This window comes from Ambystoma mexicanum, chromosome 12 (genome assembly GCF_040938575.1).
Source record: "Ambystoma mexicanum isolate Mex_15411 chromosome 12, UKY_AmexF1_1, whole genome shotgun sequence".
Lineage (NCBI taxonomy): Eukaryota > Metazoa > Chordata > Amphibia > Caudata > Ambystomatidae > Ambystoma > Ambystoma mexicanum.
This window is the reverse complement of record NC_090936.1, coordinates 472,890,439-472,911,645: the sequence shown is the minus strand read 5'-3', so window position 1 is coordinate 472,911,645 and position 21,207 is coordinate 472,890,439. Positions and strand designations below refer to the sequence as shown.

Here is a 21,207-nt window from a genome sequence, read left to right as displayed (position 1 = left end):
TAGTTCTGTAGTATATCGACAGGATGCATGGTAGATATTTAAGATTGTCTATAAAGGTGGTCTGGATATACAATTGAAACAACTCACTATAGGTCGACAGCGGCATGCCACTTGGAAAACATTTGCGGAAATAAAATAATTAAAGGGCAAGACAATGCCCTGTATTTTCTTTGTTATGCAAAGACATGCACACTCCATGCATAGTTAGCATCTTGTAGTTGTGTTTGTAACAGATGTAGTCCAACTCTATTATTGTAGTGAGCTATTGGTCATATGGGCTGTGCTAATGCCCGTACTTATATGGAGATTTAATTCAACAAAATGCAACCCGAATACACTTGATGTTCAAAGGTTAGTCTCATGTCATTCTCTATTTTTCATATAGCCTTTAGAACAAACCTGCAAGAGCATTTATGAAGAGACACAGGCTGATATTGAGAGGTTGCACTGCATCTTGCAGGGAAGTGTGCCTACTGAAATAGTTTGGATCGGTTCCCAAAACGGCTGCTGCATTGCAAGTCAATAGAGGCAGTGTTACATAAGTTGTTACTGTGAGAAAGGGGAGAATTAGTTATAATGGTACATTGGTATAGTTGAGATGGAACAAAAGGGTATGCTTCATAAAAATATGTTCCATTTGACTGCCACATTAAGGCCTTGCTTGACCTAGTTAGTGTTGTAAATCCATCTTTGTTCACATTGTGTCAGGGCCAAATCACGGTTACCTCCTCTAGGGGCCTGTTTGGCAACTTGTAAGACACACCAAAGCATATCTGTGAATTTATGCTGTTTCTTCACATAATGTGCTACCTATGGTTTATTGTCCGTTTGGTTTTTGATGCACGATTTGTGCTCACAGATTCTTTGTCTAACCTGTCGCTTTGTTTTTCCGATGTAGACTAAGTTACACGGGCAGATAATGACATATACTGCCCAGGTGGTTGTGCAATTAGTGAACTCCCACAATGGGACAACTGGTGTGCCTAAAGTTACCACACCATTTAGATTGTATGTGGATAGCACAGATTTGTTTTTTTTAGTGTGTCATGTACAGGACTTATTTATAGTCCTTTTTTTAGGTTTCGCATAAGATGCATCAAAATAAATGAATGCGTTTTTTCAAAGTCATGAAGTTGTGGGATGATTAATATTAGAGTTAACTAGATTATGTTGGATTTAGCCTGTTAGTTACTTAGGGACTAAAGGAAGGGGTAGTTGACCTATCACAATTTATTTGTGTTTGATATGATCACTTCATAAGCACAAGCTCTCTGAGATGTCAATGTGCCCTTTGGTTTCTCTAGAATGGCAAATAGTGAGTGCTCGACGTACAACGTCATGGAGCATCCCATGACAATGGTTGTAGCTTTCTCTATGGCGAACGCTGCGGCAGCTAAACTTTGTTCGCACAGGGAATGACCTCTCATTACTGCGTCCAAATTTCCACTATAGTATGCCAGGGGCTGTACCCCAATGTGGTTCTCTGTGTGAGTACTGCCGTCATAACGCTGCCATTCATGTGTGAAAACAGGTAAAATTCCTCTGCCTAATTGGGAATCCCTAAAACTGGTGCTGTGCAAATGGCTTTTTTGAGTTCAGCAAATCCTTTCTCCATGGTCTCAGACAATTCAATCTTTTCTTTTGTCACTTGGACCTTCTTTAGGGCCTGAAGTAAAGGCTTAGTGTAAGAGCTATAGTCGAAGACCCATGCTCTGACATAGTTGCATAGGCCTAGAAAGATCTGCATCTGTTTTATTGTGTGCGGCTTAGCCGTGTTCAGTATGGTTTCAGCCCTTTCTGGGGTTACTCTCTTTCCCTCATGTGAGATTAGCTGGCCTATGTACAGCACTTCCTGTTGACAATATTGTAGCTTCTCCTTGTCAACCTTATATCCTTTCTCAGCCAGTATAGTCAATAGCTGAACAGAATCGTACCTGCATTGCTCTTCTGTCGTGCTACAAATTAAGATGTCATCCGCGTATTGCAGGACAACACTTTTTAGTGCAATATTGCTCAAGTCCATCTGTAGGACTCTGTTAAAAATAGATGGAGACTCACAATACCCCTGGGCTAGTTGTGCTTTTCAGACGCATCTGTCTGAATGTGAATGACGTCAGATCTTGAGAGTCACGCTGCAACGGGATTGAGGAAAATGCATTTTTCAAGTCAATCACCATGAAATGGTTTGCCTCGACGGGTATATTACATAGGATTGTAGCCGGGTTAGAGACTAGAGGGAACTCAGCCTCAACAATATCATTTATTGGCCTCAGATCTTGGATTAAACGCCAAGACCCTCCCTTTCATTTTTTGATCGGATAAACCGCGGTATTGCATGACGACTCTGATGTCACTAAGATGCCTTGCTCCATCATTGCAGAAATTGTTTTAAAAATCTCTTCATCTGCTTCTCTGGACATGGGATATTGTCGGACTTTTGGTAGAATTGCTACTGGTTTCAGTTTAATTATCACTTCTCCAACCCCTTACAAGAGGCCTACGTCATAGGGGCCTGTGGTCCATACTGAGACAGGCTCCTAGGCCATGTCGTCATCAAAGTATTCAGGACTGTTTTGTGCCAACATAATTCTCTGAGGCACTTCTCTTTTGATAATTTTCACCCAAAAGGTGAGACTCACTTCCACCATTCTCTCCCATATCTGTTTGTTCTTCACACAGATCGTCATCAGTGACGTCAGTCAATCGATATGCTTCTTCAGTGGCGATTATTGCACACCATTGTCGGTCTTCGTCATCATAACCATCAATCAAGGCCATTCTCCCCCGTACTGCAGCTGTGTGTATCATCAAGGAAAATACTTGTCCCTTTTCCTCATGCATCGGTATTCTTGGTCTGAATAGGAACTCATCAGGGGTTCTCATGATTCTGACTTCAAGACCTGGCAGTCCTGCCATTAGCACACACATACCATATGCGTATATTTCTGGCTCTAATGGTATAGCCCTCATGGCTGTGTGTCCCGCGTATGCTCTGATTATTTCGCATACATTTGAATAGTGCATTCCTGGAGTTGAACATATGAGGCCCTCCTCCGTGAACAAGATTGTCATGTTTAACTTTGTCATTAAATCTCGACCCAAAATGTTTACTAGGGTCTGACATAAATTTAGTAATGGCACATTCATTTCACATTCTCCTATGGGGACTGGAAGTGCATTTGTGAAGCTCCTGTAAAACGGATTATTTATGGCCTTGCTGACAAAGAAAACTTGCCTTCACGTATACACGAGCGTGTTGCACCCGTGTTAACTAGGAATGAATATTCTTTTTACCCTTTAACAACATCCACCCTAGGTTCCCTGTGAGGGTCTGGTGTCACTGATAGGATAAAACACATCAGGGTTCCCAGTGAGCTGTCCTAGTCCATATACATATTTGGCCCACTGTGTGTTGGTGGATTTCCCCCATTCCCATTGTTACTTCCCATTCCAGGGTTTGTGGTTTGCCCTGTGCTCATAGTCTGTGACAGTTGCATCGGTGCCTGTTGGGATTGCCCTTGTGGAAAATTCCCCATGTTTTGAGGTTGCACGCTTTGGTGCGCTTCTGTCGCTTGTTGTTGCACCGTGTGATTTTGTGCCACACCCTGGTGTAAAACTGCAGGCGGATTCGCCATGCCTGCTCCAGTCCCTTGGTCGTTATGCATCATGCCTTGGTTCCTGCATGTGCGCGCTAAGTGCCCTGTCATTCCACACAACCAACATACTGGCGGTGGTTGGATCATTTGCCCATTTGACATATCTTGATTGCCTTTTTGCATATTCTGGAACTCTCCTTGAACACTCTGGAAACCTCGCTGATTACTCTGCCATCCTCTTGACTTAAATCCTCTTCCCCTGGGATAAAACTCAGTTCTGCCCGGATTATTCTGCTGTGGATTAGTCACCTGTGGCATGCTTGATTCAGCTGCCCTAGTTATCATGGCTCCATCAAGAGCATATTTTGACAATTTCTTCTGCACCAATTTTGCTTCCTCACCCTTTCGTGCAGCCTCCTTTTTGCAATTTCTTTTCTTGCAGCAATCTGCAATAGTGTGCAATGGTCAGCTGTATTTCTGCCCAAGGGTTAGCCTCAATTCCTACCAATTTCTTGAGCTGTTTCTGTACCGGCTCTGGCAGCCATTCGCACAATATATGGTAGAACACAGGTATAGATTTCGTCCAAGATTCAGGAGTCTCGAGCACCCACGCGTCTTGAAAATTCTGTATATAAATTAACAGATCCTCAGACTCCTTCATTTTTTGTGTCATTATAGGTTGCTTGTCAGAAGTGTCTGGATATAGCACTCGTAGCGCTTTCCATACTGCGTCTCTACAATTGTTAAATGGAGCTCCATCATGCGCAGTATTAATTGTGGTTACACCAGGGTAGCCTGCTCGTGCCCACACATCGTCTGCTCTCTCACCAAGTATGGCGATTAGGAGACCTTTGATGTCCCCTATAGCTAGCGTGTTTCCTCCTGTCATTTTTTCTAACTCATGTATCCACTTTACGGCTCCCGATGTCAGCATTGGAAGCTTTTTTTTCAGATTTTCTCGATCCATGTGTGGCCATGGCATATATTGTGGTCTTACTCCCCCTTTCTCGAGCAACGGAAATTGGGAAGTATAGTTCTCTCTCTCTTCCCTCATGGTTCTTCTATCTATGGCAGGGGTAATATTCCCGCATCTTTGCCTGCCTGGTAAGGACCTAAGTCTGTCCACATAGGGCAGTGAAGACACCCCCCTCTGACAGTGAGATACGTCTTCATGCTGGTCTAACTGTGTGGCTAATTCTGATGCTCTTGGCGCAGACCCACTAGTGTCTGACCATCTCATTCCTTTTTCCCTCGGGATTCGTCTTTCACTTCGTCTCTCTTCCTCATTTTCCTCGCTCTCCTCCCTCTCTGTATCGGACATTGTCTGTCCCCAATTCATGCAACTTCTTGTGTCTTCTTGGTTCCTACTTATTTCTAATGTCTCCAGGGATAGTTTTCTATTCCCACTACTTCGGGAGGCATCCTCAGTGTCGTAAAGCTGGGTGCTCTCCAGGCGCTCGTCTTCCTCCTTCCATTGGGGTGTTTGCGCCAGCCCCATTTCATCATATATTTGATTGATCGTTTCCCAGATGCTTCTGGTATCGAAGTTATTTTCCATATTTGCCCAAGACCTGCCTGGTACTGAATCACATGCAGGAAAGAATTCTTCTATGTCTTCCCAATCTACTACTGGAGCTGGTTTTTTAACCTCTCGCCCCAGATATTCAAGATCATGTGCTCTCTGTCTCCGCTTGCCTTCCACGTCGTCATCGAATTCTCTGCGCTTCCTCGCCTCTTCTCTTACTCCATCTTCTTCCTTTTTTTTTCATTCCTACGTTCATCTGCCCTTCAAATTTCCTCATCTCTTCGCCTCTTTATTCTTTTCTCCCATATTCTTTGTTCTTCCTCTAACCTCTGCTGCTTCCACCTGTCTTATTCATTGGCTGTTCTTGGGTTGCGATTGAGCTGTCTTTCTTGCTCTTCGCGATGTAGCGGTTCTTGCCAATCTTTCTTCTTATTCTTTCGTCTCTTCACTCCTTCTCTTTCCCCTTTCTCTGTACCTCATCTAACCTCTCCTTTCGTTTCACGTCATCAATGCCTTTGCCCTGAAGTTTTAATTAAATTTGCCCTCCTATCCATTCGTCTCTTGCGAATGCTATCTCATCAGTTCTACCTTCGCTTCCTTTCCATCTTTTACCTTCTCTCTCCTGTCGAGAGATGCACTTGTCTGTTTCTGATCCCTTCTTTCGTCATCGCGTCTCCCCTTGTCCCTTGGGACTGTGAAGGCAATATCCTTATCTTTCCCTTGATTTTAGTCACTACTTTCCGTAGGTGACTCATATGCGGGGTTGATATAACCCATGGCTGCTTTAAGTTCTCTCAGCGGGTATAATCCCTCATCTTTACTTTCTTCAACTTTCGTTTCGGATGGGTCGGGTTGCGCGGTAGGCGTCTCACCCCCCTCTGTGCATACATTAAGTATCCAATCTGTTGGCGGCTCCCCTTCCTTCTCTTGTTCATACATTTTCCAAAGTTCTAGAATAGCTAGGCGTTTGTCTAACTTTTTGCCCGTGTAGGTGGCATGCAAATATGTCGTCATGTGTTGCAAGACGGCTTTAGAGAAGGACCCACCTTGTGGCCAAGGCATAAACATTTTGTGGGCGGTTCCTTTAACCCACTCCGTTCTGTATTTCTTCAGTTTGGGTGCATGTTTTTCGGCAACTGTTTGCATATGTGTGTCAACGGAGTTATGCCTTCCATGCTTAAATCTGTTCCCTTTCCTCTTTTATATAACACTTGTCAACACTTTCGCGTGACTTAAACAGTTCCAACAATATGAGCGAGCACCAAACACTGCAAGCTCCAATCCCGATTTGTCACAAAATTTGATATCTTCTATTTTACTCAAAAAACATCAATTCATATGCGATATTATCTTAGCTATTCAATCGCGTAAAATTTAAATCAGTTTTCTCCAAGAAAATGTTTTGTTGTTTGACGTCACAACAAAAAACATGTAAGACAGACGCTTAACGGACTAGACGAACACCAGCTGGTCACAGGTATCTCTGCCTCTAATCATTACCCCTTCATGGAGTCTAAACGTACCCCTTTCACAGCGTCTTCAACCACCGTGGTAGTCTATTTGTTCCCCTTTCTTTTGGACTATGGGTACACGTTTCTTCTAGCCACTTGTATCAAAAACATAGTAATAAGGCAAATCCTCTCACTTCTCGGGTGTCCTCCCCCGTAACCTTTATTTACTTAATTATCCTCGAGTCATTATCCATATATATATATATTTTCTTCTAACTATATTTTGTTTTCCCACCTCCCTCCGTTTTACCTTTTCCCTTGACTTGTTCTAAAGCATGCACTTTTGCCAAAACACTCAATCTTTTTTTACTCACCATTCTCATATTTCCTCTCTGGACCCTGGGGATCACCGTCTTTGTTACCGCCTCGTTCGGTTTTTTACCCGCTCAGCTGCCCGTAGGAATGGGAAGGGATGATGTGGGGAACACGGGTCTCTTCAGACCCTGGTCTGCAGTTTTTCTTACACTACCACTGTCTACGAGGAGCTTCACGGTCTACTCGGCCGAATGGCAAAGGACTCGTGATATTGCCGAAGACCTAGTTACTTTATGTCGATGGTCAATGGGTGTCTTATTCTAATCAATAATCGATAACCATCAATCTCTGCCACCAAGTGTACTCCGGAGACCACCGGCCGGCCCATGGAGCCGAGGTTTGCTCCGGAGTACTTTAAAACGAGATGCACCCTTGATGTGGATGGGGGTGCCGATTTATTACTTCAACACCAATCAATAAGGACAACTCAATAGTTTCGCAAAGGAAGTCCGTTTAATGACAAGTACAAAAAATGGGGAGTCACGGAAATCAGCAGTGATGCGATCGTCCTTCTCGCTTCAACTCCAACGAACTTCATACAAGTTGTAACATTTATACTCAAAACCTGTCATAATTGGCGTGTAACACTCAAAAGCTAATATGCAATTCTACTGATTAGGAAAAGTTAACTTTAATATAGGTACTATATTTGTAGATGGTAACGGAGTGAGGGGATTGGATAAACACTGTCAGGTGGGCATCTAAGCCCTTCCTTCAAAAATGACTACTGCTGATGTCACTCAAAGTATGACGTCCTATTGGTTCTACTAACTATAGGACCCTAGATTATTTGGTCCATTGTGATTGGGTTGGCATCAACCCCATGCATATTCTTCCACTTCGCTTAGCAGCACGCATAATGGCCAGCCAGGTGCAGGGTGACCCTTTGTTACCCGGCCTTTCTCCAATTAAGGTTGCAATCAATCATAGCTTCAGCAACTATGTGTCAATTATTTTACTGTGGTTGGCCTCGAAACTGCATCTTCTGTCTGGAAAAGTTCTGATATCTCTTCCTGGGCGGATGCCAAGCCTTGGTGTTAACCCGTGCTTCTTCTCGCTCGGCTGGTCACGTGATTCCCACACCGTGAATTTGTCTTGTTTCTCTCAATTTGTGCATTTGATTCTTGTTTAGCTTGCCACCTGCCTACACCTCCTTATCTTGACCTTCGAGAGACAGGATATTCTGTTCTTAATGGTCAATTATATGTAGCTACTGTTCGTTCCTTCTATTGGTATGACCTTTGCTCTCCTGGCACGAGTTTCATCTGCCGAGTTTCGATTCAGCCATCTCTTCTCGTTTCGCTAGAATATGATCTTTTCTTGTTCGGCCTCTAGTAACCTGAGCTGACTCTGCTTTTCGTGCAAAGTGGACTTGCACTAATAATACTGTGCTTCGTTTGAGGTAGATGATGTATAATGGCTCTTGCCGCACTATTCTTCTACTTAGCATTGCAACAGGGGTTAAGTCCTAAAGCTAAAAGTGGGGGGGACTCATCAAAAAATGCAAGGGGATGTCACATTTCCAGAAATTAGCATATCAATGTTAAATATGCACATTTCATTAAATTGACTTTGCAAAACCACCCAAATTGCGCAGGACAAATGGCATTTACATTTCATAAAATCAACACACACACAAAACCAAGAGAGGATATTTTCTTCTAATAGTGCTTTTGAAAACGTTAAAAGATGTGCATGTTTTATACTCCAATAACCAACACATATGTTTTCCCTCGAACATGCAGTACCGCAAAGGGACATTTCACCTTTATTTGTTTGTTATTTTTATCAAGTTATTTAGTGCAGTGGTGAATTGTCCGGCCTACAAACCTGACGACCGCGTTCAATCTCTGAGGTCGGCTTTAATTCATAAATTCAAGGAAGTGTTTCAATGATTTTCATTTTAGCTGGTGGGATCGAGTCCACCCTCTGAAAAAAGTGGGTGGACTCCGTCCCCCTGCGTGTATCCTCGACTTTAGCCATTCATTGCAAGCCGCACTGTTTTCTTAGCTTTCTTGCGGTTCCAAGCATATGTACAGGTGTAAACTGATCGACTTCGACTGTGTTCATTTTGCTTACTGCTTAATTCTCTTACAATTTGGACCTCATTACTTTGTCTATGTCCACAATAGCCTTACTCGTGACGTTTCGTCTTTGTGTCATTCTCGAGTCGTAATTTTTTCTGTCTGTGAGTCTGTCCGGGTCCTCGTGACGTCACCATTCGTCTTCCATTAAGACTTTTTTGGTTTCTTCCGGGACAGTACTTAGGCAATCTTCATTTCGTTTAATTTGCTGGTAAGGTTTCCTTAATGGATACCTTACTGTCCATGGTTTTCTTGGTATCGGTACTTCAATAGGTGTTGCTCTTCTGATAGGTGCAGGGCAGAGCCCTACTGCGGCTCTCTGCTGGTGTATTTGCTCGTCATACGTCACATATTTTGGTGTGAATGTTCCTGGTACTTCAAAATGGGTGACTGAGTGCAGGCTTTATTTGGGACCTCCTCTACACACGACTGCTGTGTTTTAATCTGTTTATAAAAGAGCCCACTATGTTTAGATTCATAAATCCCAATTATATGTTTGTTTTCTCAGTGCATGCATGTTTAATAAATACTATCTTCCCTTTATAGAGGATTCTTCAGGACAGACACCCTTTCTCGCATGCACATTATAAAAACTCCTCATTGCCTGCTTCTGGGCACTCCATAGCACATTATAGGCCTCATTCCAAGTGTGGCGGTCTGGAAATATGGGTGCCGGTCGCACCGTACCAGACCAGCAGCCTTTCCGGACCGCAACACTCCAACTCTGCCTTCAGGGGCCGAATGCAGACTTACAGAAAGCGCTGCCCGACTTTCCGATTTTCTGGTACTTGTAATGTCCTGGTGGCACCGGGGAGTCAGGCAGTGGATTTGGTGTTACGAGGACGCCGGTAATCCGCCGGCTGCACCGGCGGGTTACCGACATTCTCGTAATGAGGCCCATTATGTCTGAATCGAGTTTATATTTCATTTGGCGATTTTAGCATTTGACTTTCTGCACGTGTGCAAAGCTGATATGTATCAGTTTAACGAAAAGTAACACTAAGTAACATATCCCATCCACATTTAATTATACTGGATACTTGTGGAATTGCAACATTGCGCCCAATTTCCTGCACCACCAGTCACAAATATGGCGCGTGCAACATAAACCCCTCTTGATTGTGGTACCTTTCCCGACCATCCCAACATACCGGAGACCAGTCTGAGGATGAGATCCCTTCAGTGGGCTCTTAGATCCCAGTGATCACAGTTCTCAGGCAACATGACAGATCTTTTGCAGATCCCGAGCAGGGTCTCACGGGGAGCACGTAAACGTGGATGATCCCAGAGAACTTTCAGAAGGTAATAGCTGAGTTGTCAGTTTTAGTTTAAGTTGGAGTTAGGGAGGATCCAGGAGTGAAGGGTTTGAAATGCAAGATCTTGAAGGAGATACTGTATTGTAAGTGCTCTGATTATGTTCTAAAATGAAAATGAATAAACAAATTTAAGAAAGAAAAAGTATAAGTGGATGAAAGGAGAACCATTTTGGCAACATTGGCTGAAAGTGAAATTAGTCACGGATGCCTTGTTGAAAGGTGGGGGTGCACACCTGAACAAACTCACGGTGAACGGACTGTGGTCTCCAGCAGAACCAAGACTCAACATTAACCTATTGGAATACTTTTGTAAGAGTTTGAAAAGGTTTATTTTATTAATCAAAATGTTTTAAACTTTTAACATAAATTTAGAAACCTTAAAAAACATTGTGCAATTGTTTAAAACTGTTACAATTTTTTAGGATAAAACGAGGTCTTAAATAAAAGCTGACGGCTCGCCAAAAACACATGTTCATTCCTTATTTTCAAATATATTCACTAAGCAGTAAGCAGGAAAGGAGAATATCAAAATATTGGTGTCCGTGCATTTTCTAAATAGATGTATATATTTGTTTTCTTGTTAGCAACAAGGATATTCATGGAAATGTGCTGCTGCAACTGAATCCAACTGTACCAGGCGTCTTCTCTCTAGGATCTTATCCTTTTGGAATTGATCCGGTAAAAATATCAGCAATGTTTTTTTTTTTAGATTGCTAATGGTTTCTTTTTAAGTTAATTAACAAAGTCGTGATTAACAGCACATTTTAGCATATGTGCAAGTGCATTTGGAATAGAGTTTGTTTTCAATAGGAAAGGTTACAATTATACCTGATAGAATAGTTGGTTTTGGGACAGTGTCACCCCGATGTGAATGTGTGAGTGATTGGAAAAGGGAATCTTAGAATGAAGAAGAAAAAGTGATATGTTGCTGGCTTGATCAAGCTCATTATATTGAAATGCTGATCTATTCCCTTCTCTTACCCTCTTTCTCTTTCCCTCCCTATGTCTCTGTCTCTTGCTATGTGGGCAAGAGTGATGTTGCCAGGTGCACGTTTGCCAGAGCCATCCCAGTGGTTGCTGATAGCAGCATGAATAGAGAAAAAACTGAGATATGCTGAACAGAATTATGTGTTTTTTACTGTTACCAGTAGTAATGTAGACTGAGAGCAAGTAGCAACAAATACATACCCCAAAGTGGGACCCGGCCTGCTATTTGGAGACATACATTACAGTGTGTGTCTCTTGCAGGAATGTCACCATCACACCAACCAATATATCTTCATACAGGGGAAGTAAGGGACACATGTATGCTCTGCTGGGCTTCTGACAGGATGTGTAAGGAACAGAGGACCACCCTGCAGTGTCTACAACTGTGCTCGTTATATTCTACATTTGTTAATTATTAATGTAGGTTCAATCGATCACCAAAATGAAAAATTAAACACTGCCTTAGTGCACACAGATGAAACAGAGAATTGGTTTTGATCGAAGCACAACCCTTTCTAAGAAGGAAGGACATTTTGAGAAACAAAATGTTATATATACTTCCAAAAGCTACAAAACTGGAAATAAATCCATTCTACTAACATTGTAAACAGGCTGTCATTTATATAGTATGGTATAGTCATTTGGTACTGTTCTGACATATACCCATGATGAAGGGGAAGGGGAAATAGAGCACAGATGAGGGTCTCTCACTACTTTCCATAGAATAAAAGAGCATTTGGGAACATAAAATGACCACAGGTCTTTACATTTTATTCAAATGTTTGTGTTAAAACGGTTGAATGCTTGAATCCGTAAGTACATGTGTACACTGGACGTGTTGCTCATTTCATTTTCCACAACACACACCCCAACATTGAAGCGTTTATAAACATGAACCATATGTACTCATTAAGTCAGCTTCAGCATTTGGATGTGAGTATTAAATGGCTGTAATAACTGTTACTTTCCTGTGGTGCAGGTAGCCCAATTGAGCTAGACGTTAAAGGTGTAGGAGCTGTGAATTGAATCTGGGCTGTGTACATGCCCAGCCCCCAACACACAGACATCCTAAGAACATTATATACACAGGATTGGTTGGCAGAAAAAATGATTGTGCAATGGGGTTAAGTAAATGTCTCATATAGTTTCCATTGTTTGTGGTCAGCTACATCAGGTATCAGTTGAGAGAGCTTAATCAGCAAGGAAAGATGCAAAGCCATATATTAAGGATGTGTCCCTATGAAGGTTTTTTCCATACTTGATTTTCATATTTTCAAATTTAACATTGTATTTAAAAAGAAGCAAGAACAATCAACAATGACAAGTTCATTCTAATACATTATAGCTGTTACTCATAAAATTCCAGTGACAAAAGATTAATACTCGACTATCTCATTACATCTGCTAATTCAATTTGAGGTTTGAAGTGTGAGATATAATCTTCAAAACCTGTTCGAGCTTAAATGGGTCTAGGTTACTTCCTTCTGTAGTTCTGATAATGTTGAAACCTGGAGAGTAAATCGGCAACCATATCTAAAATCAAAGATAAGTGCTTCAACAATTGAGGTCTCCAAAACATGTGGTCTCTGTCTTTATCATATTGAATAAACTGGTCCCATGTTTGTATAAATTTAGCTAAGTACCAATGGGCTTCAGCCAAAATCGTCTCTGCTGCAAAAATTCCTCAGATTCTGACCCACCATGAGGGAATATTGGGACTCCCTGGAGTTTTCAAAATTGTGCCAAATGTAACCGGGCCGCTGTGAGCAAATTAATGTTGCTCTGTTGCCCGACATTGGGTAGCCACCATCAATGTAAGAGTCCCCCTGTATTATAATTAAAGGATTCCAATTGAACGTGGCACCGACTTTACTTTTTATTTGTGCCTGAATATCTTTCCATAAGATTTTATTAATAAGGCAGCCCCACCACAAATGATGCAAGGTACCAGTAAGGCCACACCCTCTCACACAGAGCTCAGAGATTGCAGATAGATCTTATGTAATGTTCTTGAGGTGATGTGCCAAAAGAAACAAATCTTACAGGCACGTTCTTTGATTGCGATGCATTTAGCGCTTCTCTTGGCCTACTCCCATATGGGTGGCCGGTATGTTCTTTCCAAAATCACTTTCCCACAAGACCATATATGGGAGCAACTCATCCACACCTGCTGCTTCCAACAAGCAATGACATTTCAAAACCATCCTCTCAAATGAACCCTCCACTAGTAAAGTCTAGACTCCCTTCGTTAGTCGTTTGCCTGCCGCCCATACCTCACCACTTGTCAGCTAGTCACGTAGTTGTGTATAATGAAACCTTTCAGTTTCAGGGAGATTGCATTTCCCTTTACATTCAATAAACATGTAAGGGGCATTCCCTTGATGTAACTGCCCAAACCTAAGATGGCCACTGATTTCCCATTTGCGGAATGTACCTCCCTCCTCTCCTTGTGTAAATTCTGGGTTGTGTGATGGGAATTAGGGCAGAAAGGAGAGATGGTAGAGAGGAACCCTGGATGCACCCAGTTCCACAGCAGCCCCCTTATTCCTGCAGGGGTGCCCGCTCCAAGTTGCCATTTGACACACCTCCAAGAAATCCGCTTCTCATCAATATTCTCCAACATATTCTATGTAGTTTCTCTACCCAAATGACCTTGAAGATGTCCCTTGCAACCTTGTAAGAATTGTGTACGGAATTTGCATGGTTAGGGTTCTCAATACGTATAAAAGATTGGGGATAAGGGTCTTCTTAACCGATGTAATGAGTCCTATCCATGAGATCTCTTGGAGAACCCATCTAGTTCATTGGTCTGTGGCTGCTTTCCATAATTTGCATATGTTGGCTTGGTAAAGGTACATAATGTGAGGTCAGATAGATGCCTAGATATTGGATTGTGTTTTCCATCCATTCATATTGTGTCTGAGTATGCAATCCCTTTACTGTGTCCTTTGACTCTGATATGGTTAACCCTTTTAATTTTTGCGGTTTAATTGCGAAGCCCGAAATATCCCCGAATCGCATTATACTCCTACGTCCCGTCCCCTTTCCTCCATACTTGTGGGACATTCCGTCCTTCGGGACGGGACCGGAGCACTTTTGTTAAAAAACATAAAAAAGGAAATAGTTTTGTCCTCCTTTGTTTTTTATGTGGGGTACCGCACGTGGCCGTAACCCCGCCCTCCTGAGCTTTGCCCTGCGCATCACCCTTCAGTCCTTTTCTCTGCGCGGTCGGGGCTGGACGCACTTGCATCACCGGGAGTTTTCTTGTTCCGGTTGTCCTCTCCTGCTCCGGTTCTGCTGTCGCGTAGTCCTTTGTCTATGCTGGAGTGTCTGGGAGTTGTGTCCTGTTCTTCATGCGAACGTCGCTTCGCTAGGGCGGATCCCCATTCTCTCTGCTTGAAGTGTCTCGGGCCAGACCACCGCTGGGATTCGTGCTTCTACTGCGATTGCCTCTCCATCCCGGCACTCCAACGCAGTCTTCTTCAGTGGGAGGACGTCTTTCAGCATGTTCCTCAACCTTATCTTCAGCTTTTCATCGAAGAAAAGAAGAGACGCCCAGTAAGTTCCTTACTTTTTAGGGCACCCCGGCCGGGGGACTCCTTCCCGGGGTCTTCTCGGTCCGGGAGGGGCTCAAGTAGCTCTACAACTAGGATTTCTCCTGAGGTGCCTCGCAGGCCTAATAGGCGTACCAGAGTTTTCTCCGAGGGTTCCCACGACGGACCTGCCAAGACCGGAACACGTTCCTAGTTTCACCTGTCAGGTGCTAAACGTCAGCCCAGTTCATCTGAGGCTTTGGACACTGGGGTTCGCTCCGAGGTTTTAGTTTCTGGAGCTTTCCATACAGACACTGGGTTATGCCCTGATTCCTCCTTTTCTAGAGGTTTCTGTACCAAGCCACGGCACGACGAGGGAGCTACACAAACTGCGACAAAACCCAAGGTTCTTCTTTTTGAGGCTAAGGTCTGTACCGACAAAACCGAGAGACCTATTCCTAAGGTCTTGTCTGTAAGGGTGATTCCTCAGCTTTCCCGCGCTCATCGAAGTGATACCGGTTTTGTCGAGGGGGCAAAGAGGGCGTTCATGCACCGTAACTCCTCTGTTACCGGCTCTGCCGACGTTCCTCCCCTGGAGGCTATTGTTGGGGCCACCTCCAAGATGTCAAGTAAACATCTGAAACCCCCCAGTACCGGCTCTGCCGAGAATCCTTGTGTTAAGGCTAGCATGTTACTAAAGTCCCCTGGCCAGTCTGAGGAGACGATTGCCTCAGCTGCACATGTGACTTCAGGCATCGACAAAATGGCGGGCCAATCCTCATGGTCCCTGTCGGCCATTTTGGATTCTTCCCTTACACCTACATTCTCGACGGCGGGTGCTGGGAATCTTAATTTTGGGGCTGAGCAGCCTTTTTCACCTCAGGTGGAATGTAAAAATCCGTTCCGGCCTTCTTATGACTGGCGTGCTCGGTTGCCACTGCCACATACTGTCTCGCTTCCGTCTACTTCTGCTCCACTGATCTATGCGCACCCGATTGGTGGGGGGGCCTTCCTGGCACCAATCCTTATTGCGTTCATGGGGTATGCCCCATATGAGAGGCCTCTGCCTACCCCAGCACTTAAACCTTCGTCAGAGGATGTATTTTTCAGGAAATTTCAGAGGCTCATGCATTCTGACCCTATGAAAGAGTACTTTAAGGTCTTTTCAAGGAAATCTACCCAGAGCCTCCGACTACCCATTCCAACCCGTCGGCTCCAGTGGCTCCTGCGGTGATACCACCTCTTCCTATCGGTCCGCCTCCAGCGCTTCCTCCCCTGCCCCCGCTGTCTCCAATAGAGAAGACACTGGTAGAACGGGATAGCACTTTAAAACCTGTGGCAGCCCAGCCATCTGCTCCTGATTCGGTGGATGCCCCCTCAAGTGTATCAGGGTAGCCATGAGCAGCCCCGCTCTGCCAGAGCATTCCATGACTGGGTACTGGATATGTAGCCCTCCTAGACATTCCAGTACCTGAGGCCCCTGCAACGCAGGAAGGGGTGCTTTCGAGAGTGTTCACATTGTCACCATAAGAGCATACCGGCCTGTTCCTCCAAAAGGACGTTTTGGCTGAGGCCTGTAAGGTCTGAGATAAGCCCCACACTGGGCTGCATAGCAATAAGAGAATTGACACCCATTACAAGCTACACACCTCCGAGGAGATGGCCTTGGCGTCTTGTCCTCTCCCTTCCTCGACGGTGGTAGCTGCGCCCACGCTTCAATCCAAGCCGGTCTCTGCGACCTCTATGGCTGCGGCTCAGATTCTCTCCAAGGAAGACAACATTCTGGACTCCTTAGGCAAGCAAGTCTCTGCCAACTCAGCACTGCAATTTCGCCAAGCAAATACCGAGCTGATCCTGGCGGCAGCTAATATGGAGCTGTAGAAGGAGTTGGCTGATTTCCAGGAATACATTCCTGCGGATAGGCTAGACGACTTGAAGGCCAGTTTTTCAGATGCCAGGGAGTTGGCGCAAGATCTCCTGGAAGCTGCGGCGCACCATGTGGATACCTCGGCTCGAGGCCTGATGATGGGAATTAACACCTCCCGGCAAGCGTGGCACCATGCGACTAAGTTTTCGAAGGAGGTGCAAAATAAAGTTCAGGACATTCCTTTCAATGGCAAGGAATTGTTCCATTCCTCTTTGTCGGTCCTGGCGAAGGTCCCACCTAAGGCCCCTTATACACAGAGGTCAGGGTCTCCGTCTCAATCCTTATCTGGCTTCAGAGGGTGTCCGGACCGCCGGGCGCGCAGAACTGAACCTCTGGCCGGTGGCACCCGTCGAAAACAACAATGTGGTCGTTTTTCTCTCGCCCATCAGCCTCCTCTCCAGGAGCAGATAGTCTCCCTGCCGACAAATCTGCAATTTGTCAGTGGCACGAGACTCCTGTGGGAGGACAAATCTCTTCTCATGACGCAGCTTTCCTTCGGCTACAGGGTGTTCATGTATATCCGTACTTGGACGATTGGCTCATGCGCAGCCCTTGTCCTCGGACTGCTTGAGCAATCTCCTGTATCTCCTCCAGCTCTTGTTCCATCTTGGGCTGTCGGTGAATTTGCGGAAAAATCTTCCATACTGTCACCCAAGGCCTGATCTTCCTGGGTTTCCATTAGAACACGATCGACTCCAGGGTGTATTTGACGGGAGACAGAGTTGTGGATCTATTTGCCACATGTCAGCTCTTCCTCCAGTCAGAGCACATGACGGCTTGGTGGTTCCAGAGGCTTCTGGTCCTCATGGCCTTGTGTGTACTTGCTCTTCCTCTTGCACGTCTCAAGATGAGACGTACGCAGCTGGCTCTTCGGAGCTCTTGGTGTCAGGCTTCGGACTCGGATTGCAAGATGATCCCAGTCCCATCCTGCATGACGACAGACATTCTATGGTGGTCTTCGACCAGCAATCTTACAGTGGGGGCCTCCTTTCAGGAGCCATACCCGCAAGTGAAGATTACCACGGACTCCTCCATTCTGGGGTGGGGTGCGACTCTGGACCATCTCCAGGTTTTCGATCTATGGACGCCACAGGACAGGCAGTTTCATATAAACACCTGGCTGTTTTTCCTTTGCTGAAAGCTTTCCAACCATCCATCACGAACCGGGTGGTCTGTGTACGCATGAACAACTCGGTGTCAATATTTTATATCAACAGGCAGGGTGGTACCAAGTCACCACCTCTTGTGAACCTTGCCATTCAGGTTTGGGAATGGGCCATCCAGCACGGCATTTGGCTACTGGCGGTACACATTCCGGTGCAATTCAATGTAACTGCAGACTCACTCAGCCGACAAACAGCAGCTACGAATGAGAACTGAACATGGAGGTCCTCTCCACCATCTTTCGCCAATGGGGCACTCCAGAAGTGGACCTCTTTGCGACTGAGACAAACAGGAAACTTCCTCTCTATGCATCCAGGAACGGTCGACTCTCTAAGGGATGCTCTCGAGATCCTGTGGCACAACGTGAGGGCATATGCCTTCCTGCCTCTTCCTCTGATTCATCGGTCACACTGCAAGCTCAGAAATGCATCGAATTGCACTCTCCTGTTCATAGCTCCTTTTGTGGCAAGCCAGATTCGGGTTTTCGGAACTTGAGCATCTGTCGATTTTGTCCTCCGATCAGACTGCCGTCGATTCCCAACCTGCTTCACCAGTGCGATCAACAGATGTGGCACCCATCCCCACAATCATTCAGCTTGGCGGCCTGGTGCCTGAATTCAAATCATTAGCGCAGTTTAACTTGTCTGAGGACAATATGCGCATTATCCAAGCAGCTAGGAAGCCTTCTACGAGATCTCGGTATAGCAGCAAATGGCTCCATTTTTGTCACTGGTGTTTAGCTAAGCAACTGGACCCTAGACATGCTACGATTGACACTGTCCTTTCGTTCATTTCTCATCTGACAGCTTTGGCCATTCATGTCTTGTCTTGTAGGACTTGCTTGTCGGCTATTGCCGCCTACCTGTCCACTGACGCCTGTTCCTTTTCTTTGACGAACCCAGTCATTAAAAGGCATTTCGCGGGTTTATTACATCTTTTTCCACCTGTACGCAATCCTCATCCAAAGTGCGATTTAAATGTGGTCCTAACCGCCTTATGCCATAAACCATTTGAGCCCATGGCTACGACGGATTTAAAATACCTTTCTTGGAAGGTTGCCTTTTTGATTGCAGTGACTTCAACAAGGCTAGTAAGCGAGCTTCAAGCCTTGTCCGTGGAACACCCGTTCCTTACCTTCCATAAGGATAAGGTTGTGCTCTGCACTCATCCTTCTTTCCTTCCTAAAGTAGTGACTGATTTTCATTTCAATCAATCGATCTAATTGCGTGTCTTTTTTCCGAACCCGGCATCAGACGCCAAGAGAGTATTACACAATTTAGATGTCAGACGAGCTCTGAAGTTCTATCTGAACAGAACTACTGAACTCAGGGGCTCCTCTCAACTTTGTTACGTTTGGAGACCTGAAAGGGAAACCTGCTTCAAAGGCTGCTATCTCCCGATGGATTGCCTCCTGTATTTCAAAAGCATATGCCATTCAGAGCCTTCAACCTCTGAAGGGCATTCATGCCCATCTTGGGCGTGGCAAAGCCGCTACTGTTGCCTTCCAAAAATATGTTCCCTGGGAAACCATTTCCAAGGCAGCTACTTGTGCTTCCCCATCAGCTTTTTGTAAGCATTACTGTTGGAGCTGAGCTCCAGGGCTGATGCTCAATTCGGTCAGGCTCTTCTTAAAAACCTTTTTCAGTAAGGAGGTTCCATCCACCTGTATTACCGGTGAGGAGTGCTTCGGAATCTAACACAAGTATGGAGAAAAGGGGACGGGACATAGGAGTATAACAAAGTTACTCACCGTAGTAGTGACTACCTTACTCCTAGTCCATAGTCCCCGTTCCTCCATACGCCCGCCATCCCCTCTAATAAGTATCCCCTATTATTGCTTAAATGGTCGCAGACCTGGTGATAGAAAAGGACTGAAGGGCGATGCGCGGGTAAGAGCTCAGGAGGGTGGGGTTACGGCCGGGTACGGTATCCCTGGTAAAAAGAGAAGGACAACATTTTTTCATTTTTGATGCTTTTTTACAAAAGTGCTACTGTCCCGTCCTGAAGGACGGAATGTCCCACACGTACGGAGAAAAGGGGACTATGGAATAGGAGTAAGGTAGTCACTACGGTGAGTAACTTTCTTATTCTGAATGATAACTCTGGTAATGAGCCGAGTCGGTTTCGTAAAAAATATCAGGAAATCGTCAGCATATAACGACAATTTATGTATAGACCAAAAAGCTGAGACACCTTCAATCTTCGGGTTTTGAGCCTCTTCTTATGTTGATGGCGTCAGTAAAATTGCTGTTAATTTTGTTCTTGGTGTACGTCATCTGGAAATTGAACATTATTAGTTTTATAAAATGATGGCCAAATGTATCTTTCTGCAGCATTGGATCTTTCATAGATTCAGATGCTTGAATATTCCCCGTTGTCAGACTGGGAATACCCTGTGATTTAAATAATTATAAAAAAATTCAATATATATATACATTATTTCCATAGAAAAAGAATGTAGATAGTCCATTATGGCCTATAAACCATTCGATTGTGTAGTCCCTCCACCTCACTTTGGTCCTTTATGGCCCTAACCAATGAGGTGGCAGGGTTTAAGCTCCGCCTCAGGCAGCCATCTTCAGAATTTTCACTGCATTCTAACAGACTAGAGGGAATACTCATCTCTCTGAGCTTTTTGTTTTTTCTTAACTGTTACATATCATATAATTTCTCAAAAACAGCTTTGTTGATCTGATCAAATCCTTCCTACACAGTGTTTCTGGGCTCAGAAAACAAACACCTGTTTTCACTCGAAATTCAGCGAGTGAATCCTCTCTTCACACCATGTCAGAGGAACCTACTACCAAGAAACCTTCCCTTTTCAGGGATTGTGTAAGATGCAAAAAGAAGCTTGTCTACATGAAAAACCCTCATGAGCAGTGCATATACTGTCTGTGAGATTTGTAAAACTTTTTCAAACAAAACTCTCGAGGACAGACACAGAAGACTCCTTCTACATTTGGAATCAAGAAGACACTCTTCCGATGAAGAATCAGTGTCATGATCTCTGCTTCCAAAAGATCAGGACTTGCCCGACTCCCTTGGAAGCAGACCCATAACCCCGGTTCCGAGTGCCAGCCAGTCCCAATTGGGACCTTTTGGACCCTGTCCTGGCGCCAGTGGCACCAGGCTCATAAAGATGCCCAGTCCCAGCGCTGGAAGCGCCGGGCTCATAATGCTTGGGTGGACTTACCTGCAGCAGACCATGCTGTTTACTTACCTGCCAGTTGAACCCCTGATCCTCTTCTG

The 21,207-nt window shown here is 44.7% G+C and overlaps 1 protein-coding gene across 1 annotated transcript in view; it reads left to right on the top strand.

The window, feature by feature from the left end:
* Positions 1-21,207, top strand: part of LOC138513680 (V-type proton ATPase 116 kDa subunit a 4-like) — a 4,716,919-nt gene that overhangs the window by 2,199,325 nt on the left and 2,496,387 nt on the right. The window contains exon 14 of the mRNA XM_069628745.1: positions 10,932-11,025. Within this exon, the coding sequence (XP_069484846.1) occupies positions 10,932-11,025 (94 nt within the window). The remainder of the gene's footprint in view (positions 1-10,931; positions 11,026-21,207) is intronic.